General features: G+C 38.2%; 1 protein-coding gene across 8 annotated transcripts in view; it reads left to right on the forward strand.

Moving 5' to 3' along the window:
* GAB1 (GRB2 associated binding protein 1) overlaps nucleotides 1–10,211 on the forward strand; it is a 94,626-nt gene extending 84,415 nt beyond the window's left edge. For 4 of the 8 annotated variants that reach the window (XM_039550544.1, XM_010412060.4, XM_010412064.4 and 1 more), the window contains exons 7-11: nucleotides 2,625–2,714; nucleotides 4,487–4,580; nucleotides 4,919–5,042; nucleotides 7,995–8,117; nucleotides 8,312–10,211. In XM_039550544.1, coding sequence (XP_039406478.1) covers nucleotides 2,625–2,714; nucleotides 4,487–4,580; nucleotides 4,919–5,042; nucleotides 7,995–8,117; nucleotides 8,312–8,470 — 590 coding nt within the window. In that variant the 3' untranslated portion in view covers nucleotides 8,471–10,211. The other 4 variants (XM_039550545.1, XM_010412062.4, XM_010412061.4 and 1 more) reach the window with 3 other exon arrangements.
* The last annotated feature ends 2,408 nt before the right edge of the window (nucleotides 10,212–12,619 follow it).

Genomic DNA, 12,619 nt, shown 5'->3' on the forward strand with positions numbered 1-12,619 from the left:
TTAGTGAGTATTTGTGGATAGAACAGATGTGGGAGACCAGTGTGCTGTACAGGTGGGAAGCACTTTCCCCTCCGTATTTTATTTAGTTTGTTGCTTTTCAGAGACACAGGGGTGTGCCCTTGGGGAAAATTGTCTTTTGAAGTCAGCAAGGGATATTATTAAGGACTTTCAGTGCCCTGGCTCATGTCGCTTTATCTTCTTAAATGGGAAAAAACAGGGTGAAAGAATTCTGCGCTTACACAAATACGTAACCTCAGATTTGTGATTTTGATCCCCCCCTCCTCTTTTCCTTTGCCTGGTGCCAGGTCTTTCCTGTTGCACAGTATAAGCTCCTCAACAGAGATTAGGCCTTTTGGTTTTTTGTTTTGTAGGGAGAAAAAAGAAAACACCCTGCACAAATATTTTAATTCTCTGTGACGCATTAAACTCGAGATATTACATTATCCGGGCTGGTTGGTAACAGCAAGCTGTTTTGCCACCGAATTTATTGAGGGTGAACAGTCTTCCAGCAGCAAGAGATGAAAGCTCAGTGAGTTTTGTATGTTCTTGTCTGATGCAGAAGTTTTAAAGGGACTTGGATTTATTTTTATAGCTCTTCTGAAAATCTCAAAGTAGCTGGTAAGTGCTAAATTAAGTGTGAAGCAGTTGGTTACATAATATCCACGTTTTACAAATGGGGCTAATCCCAGTTCAGGAAGGTTGGCTGCACTAGACCATGTAGCATCATTAACAGAAGGAGAAATAATGAGTCACAGCCCTGAGTTCCTTGAGTTTATCTCTGTATTATGGGTTTCAGGCACTTCAGTCTGTTTGGTTATAAGAGCAGAGGTTATTTATAAATAAATAATTTCATTAACTGTTACCTCTGCTAGTTTTCTCACTGTGCTTACTATCTGTGCTTTTACATCAGTGCATATTAATTTGAGTTGTATTGGGCCAGATTTCTTTTAAATCAGATTATAAAACTGTGAAATACAAAATTACTATGATTAGGTAATGATATTCAAATCAAATTGTCCTTAATAAAAAGTGTTTGAATTTGAACTTCTACATTTGTTCAATCCATTTTAAGATCCTGGTCTTTTTAAATAGGCAGGCTTTTATCAGAGAGTTATAGGCAAGGGACTTAAGAATATTGGATCAGCTCAGAACTGAGTACACCAACATGCTGGCTCGTGCTTTTGACTTGGCTCCAGTGAGAAATACTTCGTGTTCCACTTCACAATCTGTGTCTTTGGTCAGCATTGCCCAACTGCTCACTCTTCATCAGCACATTGAGCCATTTAAAGGAGCATCTGATTTTGAAATTGGAAAAGAACTGTCTATGTAAAAATAATTTCATGTCCTTTTCTTTTTAAGGCAGTTGCTATGCAGCACTACTAATGAATAAATAAATTTTATCTTACCTGCATGGTCTCTCAGAAGCACTATGTAGAAGTTAAGATACAGAACAAAACCTCTGTATTTACCTTTCTTGTTGTTACTTGATTATTCCCAATACTTCAGTGATAACAGTAATAGAGCATTTCATATGCAAAGCCCTTGGGGTAGAGATTTGCAAACTTCTGGTGTTTGTTGCCAAGTTTATTTTTTACAAAGTATTCTCACCCATTGCTGGGAGTACCAGCCCACACCTGAGTCTGTACCAGTCCTTTTCCATTTTGTGCTGTAGGGCAACTTTCTAACATAATCAGACTTAAACTATTCATTTGGTTTATTCATATAGCTTCTTGGTGTACCACTTGAAGGCACTTGCCTTTTTTAATGCTAACACTTCGTCAGGTAGACTTTAATGAAAGCTTAGGGCTATTAGACATTATTGATCACGTTTATTTGAAATAGATGGTGTGACCTTGCAGTGTTTGGTCAAGCTGGCTAAAGAACATCCTTGTTGAGAGGGGATTTGCATTGCTGTCTGTAGGGGGGTGATTGGTATTTTTATGCCAGGGTCATTTCTGGTGGAGGTTGGGTTGTGCCTTGGTAGGGGGGCAGGCTGGAAACTCAGGAAGAAAATCCCACTCTATCTGCAGGATCAGAGTAGTGGGGTTTGGTACAGACAGATGGAGACCTCTGGGGAACAAGTTTAACAAATGCACTGTGGAAAAAGATTCTTGGGGCATCTCAAGTGGGAGATGCACAGTAGATAGAAGACCTACCAAGAGTACCATGGGAGTAGAGACTCCCAAGAGTCATTATTTCCAAAGTAATTTTGTGCTAAGGAGGATTTAATTTCTCTGAGGGTACTTCAGCTTGTATCTGAAACATGACTGTTCTCCTTTCATGCTAGGTATTCCTCAAATATGCATTTTTAATTTTTTTAAATGAAACCAGTTAGTAGTAACAATCAGTTACAATATTTGTTGATGCACTTTTTAGCCTTTTTGTACACCTTTTACACTTGCCTCCAATATATTTATTACTTGCATGCAGTGTTTTCTTTGTTTCTGGTTTGGTGCTTAAGCCCTTAGTGTGAGCCCCAGCTAGACTGTAAAATTTCCTTCAGCAGCTTGCTTATGCTTGTGGCATTAACCTTTCTGCAGGGGGTTGTGATGTTTATTTACAAAATTCCAGTTTTCCACTTATAAATAGAATATTATTAAGAGAGTCTTCTTTTTGCCAATTAGGTCAAAGTCCTAAAATTTTAAGACCTAAACCACATGGTTTAGAGCGAACTGATTCACAAACCATAGGTGACTTTACTACAAGAAGAAAGGGTATGTACTTTAGCACTGTATGTATATGGAGCTTTATAAAAATAAGTGATGCAAAAATTAAGAGAACTGTTATTTTAGAGTAACTTTAATTCTGGCATATTCTTTTCTGTTATAGTCTAAGGTCATGGATGCATTTTCCATGCCAAGCAACCAGTTTCCTATATAAGGAATTAAAAACTTTCTGGCTTGAACAGTGCATGGAAACTTTTCTTTGATATTAACATGGGTGTTCTGATCTCTTAAGTTGTAGCTGTTCGTATTTTGGATTGGCTTTTGTCTGTTGATTTAGAAGCAAGTATATAATAACTTGTAAATTGTACATAATAACTCTTAAGTTACTTGAAATAACTTTTGTTAGGCAATAACCTGAAATCAGAGTTCACTTAGGTCTCCTGAAATGAAGCAAAATATTGATCCTCTGATCATATACTAGTACAGACATCTATTTATGTATATTAACAAGGATTGCAATTAATTTGATGGGCTTTATTGAAGGTGCTGATTTGGTGCCTTATATAGTTACAAGAAGTAGAGAAGATTATGAACAATGTTAAAAATCTCTCAGAAATATCACTGATCCTTACCTTTGGTTTTAAAGCCCACTGCAACTGGATGAAATATTTTTGCTGATTTTGGTGGGCTTTGGACAAAGTCCTGGCTCTGTCTCTGCTTCAGCAGTACCTTGCCCACTGTTTATCCCTGCCAGGTAGTCTCAGACCTTTACAGAGGACTTGAGCCAAGCTGACCAATTTTTGTGTCAGTCATGCTTTATCATCTTGCCTATGTCACATTCAGTTCTGTCACTACATGCCTGACTCTTGATCTTAGTGAACCTGCCAAGAGGCAGAAAACTCATGGTGGCAAGGGGCAGGAGAGAAAGTGCTGTTTTTATGATGACATTACATTTTGTTTTCTAAAAACGGTTTTAGGGAGGATAAAGTTGACAGAAGTTTGACTCCGTGATATTTTTTTCCACAAGTCTTTCTATACTTTTTTTTTTTTTTCCTAATGTTTAATAGGGGTGAGACATATAAGCTGGAAGGAGGGATAATGTGTTTCTTGCTAATAGTCTATTTGTGGTTCTGTTCTGAAAATGGAATTTAAAAATGGCCCTTTTTTTGAGAGCAGTGTTAGCTGTCATGAGTGGCACATTGCTCTGCTCGGCTGTGGATGAGCACTGAAGTGAGCCAGGCTCTTCCTGCTGTTGGCTTATTTCTCACTTTTGCAGACTTAGGCTTAGCTGCAGGTTCTGCCCACGCTTGGAGCTGTGAAACCTCACCAGTGAGGGCACATGTACACAGCGAGGACAGAGTTAGCATTATAACAACTGGCGCTGAGCCAAGAAAAGTCCTCAGAGCTGGCTCTGCTGAAACAGCCCATCAGCTCTGCCCTGGCCTTGCCACTCAACAAGTCATCCCAGCAGAACGAGGACAGAACACGATGCTGCCACTTTCAGAATCTCTTTTCAAAACAGAATTACTACGTACCAGTATATGCAGCAAATTCAGAAATTGCAGTGGGTTTTTTTAATATTATATCTTAATTTTTTTAATTGATGTGTCTTTTCATTACCTTGAAAGATTAAAAGCATAAGTTAATATATCATGTCTTTCTGAAAATGGAACAGTGTCTCCTTTTCCTTACTCCTTTTCCTTACTAATATTTACTATTTGAAAGATAGAGGTTTTTCTGTACTTAGGCTGTGAAAAGCTATTAAATTTAAGTTTGTTTAGGAATGTTCTGTGCTTTAAGATTGTCTGTTTCTTACATAGCAAAACCAGCTCCACTAGAAATAAAACCTCTGCCTGAATGGGAAGAATTACAAGCCCCAGTCAGATCTCCTATCACCAGAAGCTTTGCACGAGAGTAAGTTTCTTGGCTTTTCCTCATTCAGATTAATCATTTTTGTTGACTAGAGTGTTACTAAATGTGTGTACATCTGCATCATATTTTTAGCTTGAAGTTTCCTTTGGAAATGTGTGCATATGTGTGTGCGTGTGTGTATCTGTATATGGAAATAAAGTGTGTCCGTGTGAATTTTTATTTTGTGATGTTAAATATAAGGGATTGTTTATAACCAAAAAATGTGACACTTTAGTAAACTTGAATGAGAATTTCAGCTCTAATATGCTTATTTTTGTTGTTTACCAGGAGGTTTAAGATATTCGAGATGTATTGTTTGTAAAATAATTCCTGGTAATTAGCTCCTCCAGGTTTCCCGTGTCTCCCAGACCGGATTCAGTTCATAGCACAACTTCCAGCAGTGACTCGCACGACAGTGAAGAGAATTATGTATCCATGAACCCAAATCAGTCCACTGAAGACCCAGTATGTAAAATCTACGTCTTAACTATTCTCTTCCTGTGCAGTCCTTACTTTAAAATCATGCAAACACAGATCCTTCACTCAACATCACTCCCTTTATACTTCTAGATCAACAGAATGGTAAAAAAATCTCCATGGCAAAGCTGTAATTTTGATAGGATTTCACTGAAGAGCATAAAGAGAATGGTTGATATACATATCTATTGTATAAAACAGTTCAGGACATGACTTTTTTTCCACCTCTTTCCTAGAATTTGTCCCTTCTTTGTAATTCCTTGTCCTTGGGCCATGCACCAGTTCAGTATTATGACATAAAGGGAAATAAACTGTCCTAGGACCTCTGAGACATGCTTAAAAAGGCTGTATTAAAAGGACATCTTCCAAGAAATGTAGAAGGAACAGGGGGAAAAAAGGATTGATGCTTGTTGTATACATTCTACAAAAACTGAACCATGTGTATTTTATTAGGCTTCTTTCAAAGAAGAGGATAGAAGGAGTCTTTGTGTATTGACTGTCTGTATTTTTTCCCCTTTGGGGAAGAATTTTCTCAGATAATGGAGCTTCAGATACTCAGCATGGAGTGCAGCTAGTTAAGAAAAGTTAATGATGCACACTGTGGTTTTTCTCTGGTGAGGGGAAGGAGAGAGAGAAAAAGAAGACCCCATAGCAGTAGTTTTAAGGAAGACAACAGCAGTAGACCTAGGCCTAAACTAAAATGTGGTTTAGAATATGCATAAAACACCGGAGGAAAACCTGTGTCTTGAGCTCAGCTTTTTGTCCAGTATAGAATCATAGAATGGTTTGGATTGGAAGGGACCTTAAAAATCATCTTGTTCCAGCCTCCCATGCAGGGTCACCTTCTACTAGACTGGGTTGTTCAAAGCCCCATCCAGCCTGTTCAGTGCATTCACATGTTTGGGTTCTTTGTAGGGAACACAGCAGCATTTTTCATCTTTAAATCGTTTATGTGAGACCTTCTTTGGGGAGGGCCTGTCTAGCACCTTTTTTGTTCTGTTTGTGTGTCTGCCTTCTTATATGGCATGTGCTGGCCCATCTCACTGCCCCTGAGCTCCCCTCTCACAATGCTGTTCGCTTCCCTGTCCCCTGCTGCTCTGGATCCCCTCCCAGTCTCCTTCAGTGTCCCTGCCCCCCAGCTCACCACTGCTGCCTCTGGATGCCGCATCCCAGGTCCCTCTTGTGCTGTTCCCTGCGGGAGCTCTGGTGGGGTGCAGGCCCCGGAGCCTGCAGAGCGCCCCGAGCTGTGCCTTGTGCCGTCCCTGACAGTGCAGTTGTGCTTCCCAGGGGAAAGGCACCAGGCATGGGGGAGCTGCTGATGCTAAATCTTATCTTGCAAGGGCCATTGGTAAGTAATGGGTGGTGTCCTGTTCCACAGGTGCAAGAAACATCCCATTTTACACCAGGGATTAGCCCCACCCGTGCCCACGGTTCTCCCTGCACAGTTCAACTCACAGGTTTCTGTTGATTCTTACGGCTGTTCCAGGGGCTTAACTTCCATGCCAAGGTGGTACAATTAATACCCCAGCTCATAAATATCTTCTGTTTGCTTACACTGCTCCTTCTTTAAGGTCGTTCTACAGATTTCCTTTTGGTTTCATTTGCTTTTATTTAAAGTTTCTGTTTCCTAATGCATATGTTCTGCCTGCCTAGTTTGTTTGAAATAACAGATTATTTTTTGTTTAAAGAGTAACAGCGTTTTAAATTTATGTTGGAAACATTGATATGGAATCTGATTTTTGTGTGTTTAATATGCAGAAATTTGTTCAGTGAATTTGAGCAACAAAAATGAACTTCATATCAGTTGTTTGTGTTTGTCCTTGTTACCACTTCATATTAAATGAGTTGGACAATACAGATATAATGGATAACTTCAATTTAAAAAGCCCAGCTCACTGAGCTTTAACCCATTAAATACTTTATTTCCTAAAGAACCAGAACATTTCCAGATATCTCACAGCCTTTGTTTTAAAATCTGACAATTAAATAGACTTTCTGAGAACTTGTATTTGTTCAAACTCTAATCTTAGCAAGGAGTCCGTATTTCTTCATCTTTTTCTGTCATCAGCTATGAAGCATCTTGTTTGGACGTGTCATACTTCTGTTTTATTTAATAAAATCAGCAATATTGTGCTTTTTCTTTCAAGTTGCTCTCAGCCTTACCCTTCTGTCTTTCCTTCTGCCCTCCTCTTCATTTTTTGCTGACTGCTGCCCTCTGTCTTCCTGTTTTTTCTTTATCTTTTAGAGAAGAGTCCTTCTATTGTACTGTTCCTATAACACCTGTTAAGAGGGAGGGATCAGGCTGGGAGAGGACAGAGGAGGTGAGGTTGTAAAAGTCTGGGCTAATTGAAATTTAGGTACATACAATGCAACTTCAGTTCAGGCAGCACCACACATATTTTCCAAAGTTTAAATATTTTGGTCTTGTCAATTGAACAATACTCTGATTTTCAGCTTAACCATAATGACTTTTGAATGAAATGTGAAAGTTTCATTTGAAGCTTTGCCGCTACTGTAAAGCTGAAATTATTTTAGGTATTTAACAACAATTTAACAAAATAAAAATGTTTGTGCTTAAGTAATGCTAAATTTGAGATATGACAACTACATTTAGAAAGAACGAAACATGCTCTGTTCTTATTTCTTGATATGAAGGGGACATTAAGTGGAAGGCACAGATGGGTTTGGTGGCAACCTTAAATCTGGGGGGTGGTCTTTGGGTTTTTTCTTCCCACTGGCTTTTGACTCTGTCCCGGTTTTGACATAGAATGTATCCCCTTGCCATACAGGGTCAATGAAATTTGCATGATTTAAGTGATTGCAAGAGTGTCAGTCATTTCCTTAACGTTTTACATTTTGGCAGTTTATAGTAAGGATATTTGATAATGAGGACCACTAGTTGCACATTTGTAGCTGAGGTTGTTTATATTATGATTGCAGAATTTGTTTGGAAGCAACAGCCTTGATGGAGGAAGCAGTCCTATGGTAAAACCTAAAGGAGATAAACAAGTGGAATATTTAGATCTGGACCTAGATTCGGGAAAGTCTACCCCACCTCGTAAGGTAAGCAGATGTTCAGCTCTTGCAGTGCTGCCATCAGGAGGTCAAAATTGCCTTCAGCAAGATCATCTTAATGGTCATTTCTCAAATGGGTGTTGGACCTTTCAGAGAAACCTGTGCTTGTTCTGTACCTGTTTGGGACACCTACTTGCTCTTTTGTTGTTAGTTTATTTGAACTTGTTTCTCACTGTTCCCAGAAAAAGAGCAGTGGCTCGGGCAGCAGCGTGGCAGACGAGAGGGTTGATTACGTTGTGGTGGACCAGCAGAAAACGCTGGCCCTGAAGAGCACGCGGGAGGCGTGGACTGATGGCAGACAGTCTACGGAGTCCGAGACGTCCACGAAAAGTGTGAAGTGAAAACACTGCCTTGTCTTCAAAAAACGGAAAGAAGCAAATTTTGAAGAATCACAGAACCACAATGGCAGTGTTGTTCGGCTGTACAGTACCTGATTCCCCAGGGTGGGAATCAGTTCTTCACCGAATAGGATGGAAGCCAAAGGACACTTTGAATATATCAAAGGAACTTTAAGATCATGAATTGGCTCTGTGGTGTCTGGAAAAATCACCGCCTGTAAATAACATGTAAAATAATATCACTTAGCTTTCAGAAAACCTTTTGTTCTGTAGTTAACACATTTGTAGTATTACTATGTTTATGCACTTTTTCAGTTACAATGTTGGTTCAGGTATTCCCAGTTAATGTACCTTAATGCCTAATTCATCTGGAGAATTCTTTTTTCCTTACACTACTATTCCTTACAATGTTAGGTTAATTAAGCTACATGTAGATATGGAAATTAATATTTGAACTTAATTTTACCAACTCAAAATTGATTTTGCAGAAATACTTTCACAATTGAATAATCTACTTGAAATGCCAAGAGACGACCGTTAGTTACATACTTGTTTATATTTAATACACACAAGATTATTTGGAAGTCTACAGGTTACCTTCCTAACAAAAAATTGCTGTGAGTTAATAATAATGAACTGTACTGGGTTTAGACCTAAAATCCTGGCTTATATGTTAGTTGTTAGTGATGGAACTTCTATTGTATTTTATTAATGACAGTGTTCTGTGTTCAATGGGTGAAGATTCTGCAGGGTGGGATCTTACACTTTCAAAGACTGAATAATTAAATGTCAAGTAAGCCTGCAAACCACTGATGGCATGCAGTAATATTGTGATCTCACACTTATTAACAAAAAATAACCTTTATATTATTTACAGAAGGTAGAGTATATAAATCAGGTACGTACCAAGCACTGTTGTGCTAATACACTGATCAGGTTTAGACAATGAGCTTTACTTTTGTACTGTTTAGAAGTTCTAATGTCAGTTTTCAGTTCAACATTAATGGGACAGTTTGACATTCACTTTTTGTAGTACTAGCAAAATACTGTGATTTTGAATTAGACATTAATTCAAATGAAAATACTATGTTTTGACACCATAGTGCCCTTCTTATGAGCTCTATTTTACTTTAATCTCCTGCTTGGCCTTATATTTAAATCCCTATGCAACTGATATTTTATATCTCTGTTTTTAAAAATTAGATAATATACCTAAGTGATCCCCTTGTAAACCACTTGTTGCTCTTTCCTGGTACAGGATTTTAAGCTCTGTATACTGTGATCCTTTATTTTACTATGCCAGTTCCAAATAATAATCTGCCTTGGTTTAGAAACATTTTTTGTTATTTGGAAGAAGATAGAGTTCTTTAAATACATGAATGAGCTAGGTCAAGATAGAAAACTTACTAACACTTTTATTTTATACGAACGCCCTCAAGTAAGTGGTTGGTTTCATTTTCCTGCCCCATTGTCTTATTTTGTCTAGATCATTTAAAAGTTGAGCATAAAGCTGTATTGTTTTCTGGCATGTTGGCCTTCGTACTGTGCCTAATCTACCATCGGTTGTTTCTCTCCCCTCACAGCCACAATCTACAGTATGTAAATTATCTTATTCTTAACAAAGGTTCTTTTTAAATTAGTAATATTTTGATGCTTTGAATGTTCATTTTAAAAAAGAAACTAAACACAATGCATTTTGAGGTGAATTTTAAATAAATCAAGTTGTTCGGTTTTGATGTGTAAACTCTGTCCTGTCAAGCAGCAAACGGATGCCAGTGTGTCTGGGAAGGCGCCTGGATACCAACCACACTTTGTCAGAATTGTGGATTACCTCCTAGTACCTCTCAAAAAGCAAATGTATGGCTAGAATAATTTTCAACATGAATCTCTCATTTAAAACCCTGCACCAAAAAGCCAAATAATGTGAATTCCCAGTCTTCTGGGAGCCAGGAGCAGTGATGTGCCTGAAAGAATCAGTCTCCTAGGCTGGCCTCTCTTGCTGAGCTAGTGATAGAAGGTGAGTTTGCTCTAAGTTTGCTGATATCAGTCCTTGGTTTACAGATTACACTTACTCTTTCTTCATTTAAAATTTGGCAGGATTCACAACATTAATTGTTATTATGATTGAGAATCCACTCTTAATTTCTAGGCTTCTTCCCTTTCTTTTGTTAAGGAAAACAAGAGTTTCCACACTGTACAGACAGTGAAACATTTTCTAAGCAGCAGTCTACAATTCCTCTTTAATTAGATTTCTAAGCAGTTTTCTCCCCCATACTCCAGTAATACATTTTCTGTACTTACATGCTGTCCACTTTACGTTCAGAATCAGAGGCATGATATTAACTTTTGATGATACATCTCATTTTCACCAGTGAAGCTACAGGGGCTTCACTGTGCAGATCTGTCTGAGCTCTTGGATGGTCTGAGGATGTGAATATAAAATTGAAAATGTGACTACTGAAGTTGGAGGTGGTAGAAAGCAAGCAAAATTGATATTAGCCCTGTGTCACTTCCAGTTACTGGTTTTGCGATAGTACTCTACTTGGAGGGAAGCTGGTGGAAATTCTAATAGATACTGGTGCAGAAATCGTTTGTCAGTGTTGCTTGTCAAGGGTTCTTTTTTCAAATAGGTGAGTTTTTTCTGGTTTCACTCAAACTATATGTATGGTAACTATATGTTACCAGTCGCAGAGACAGTTTTCATTGCTGTATGTGTCATTATAAATTGCAAATATATATGTGCAATATGTCTTACAAATACACAACATCTTGCTCTTAAAAATCAAAAGAAAACTTGGTGCCTTGTGCACTAAGATTGACTTGAGAAGTGATTTGGTATCACTCCATGGTGTGATCTGAACATTTCATTATCTGGTAAGTTCCAATGGCCACACTTTTACACACTGTGACACAATCACTATTACGTCATGAAGTGCAGGTGCAAACACGGCTGCTCTGTTCCACTAAAACTTTGTAATGAGACATTGAAAAAGGTGAAAATGTGATCATTAGTCTTTTTTCTTTACTGAGATTTGTATTTATGCAAAAAAATAATAATCCATTCATGTATGACAGTTGTGACTTAGTGCCACACTTAGGGAGTACAGACAAATTACATTATGGCTGTTTTGATTAAGTAATTGAGAATTCATCGCTCCTTGTAGCTAATTAGGGAGTGATGGGCACCTCTGTAGCTTTCACAGTGCACCAAGAGCCAAGCAAGATTTTTATCACAGTGAAATTTAAGTTTAGCTATTACTGCAGCAGTAAATTTTTATGTGTGTGTGTGTGTATATATATATATATATATATATACACATGTATATGTAGTAGTCTTGCAAAAGTACTTTGGAAACTTAGCAGCCCTGGACCAAACTTCCATTCCCTCCTTAGCTTTAGAGGTTCGTGTCATGAAAAGTGAATGGATGTTTATTTGCTCAAGGAGAAGGTATTGCCATACAATATCAGCATGCAATTTGGACAGCAATAGTGTCACTTCATCTGTTGAAATATTTCACACCTGTAGTTCTTAAGAAGCTCAGCACTGTCCACAGGTGAACTTAAATTTGGAGATTATCCTTCATATTTCCTACATCTGCTCTTGGTCTCTGCGTATTGCACCAAACTGCTTCTCAAAGGTTCATTTCTTGTTGTTTTATTACTTGGGGTACTAATATGGCCTGGGACCACAAAAAAAAGGTACTTGTCTAGCAAGGAGTGTAATAAGTGTTCCACAAAAACATTGTGTTGATTGGGTGTAGATGAACCAAATCCCAAGCAATGAGATTTCTGGCTTTTTGCCTTAACTGAACAAATATTTTGAGTTCAGCTCTCAACCTGACAAGGTGGAGAGTGGGATAAAAAGAAAAGGTGTTGAGAGGGTTATGAACAGCATCTTTGACATTTTAAGTTTTCCAGTATATGTTTATGGTTCAGCAGCCCTGATGTTAATTTTCAGTACCAAAAGTGGGAGGAGAGCAGGTATTGGATGCATGACCAGTTGAAAGGTTTTTGACTTCTCGTCGTTAGGTAAACAGAGCTAGACTGTTCTGATGCCAGTGGTGTTCTTTCTAGATGGTCTTTAAAAGAAAATTTCCATGTTTTATTTGAAAGGGATGATCTGTGTTTGCTTCTGCTTTTTTTTTAAGAAGC

This window comes from Corvus cornix, chromosome 4, assembly GCF_000738735.6.
Source record: "Corvus cornix cornix isolate S_Up_H32 chromosome 4, ASM73873v5, whole genome shotgun sequence".
In the NCBI taxonomy this organism is placed as follows: domain Eukaryota; kingdom Metazoa; phylum Chordata; class Aves; order Passeriformes; family Corvidae; genus Corvus; species Corvus cornix.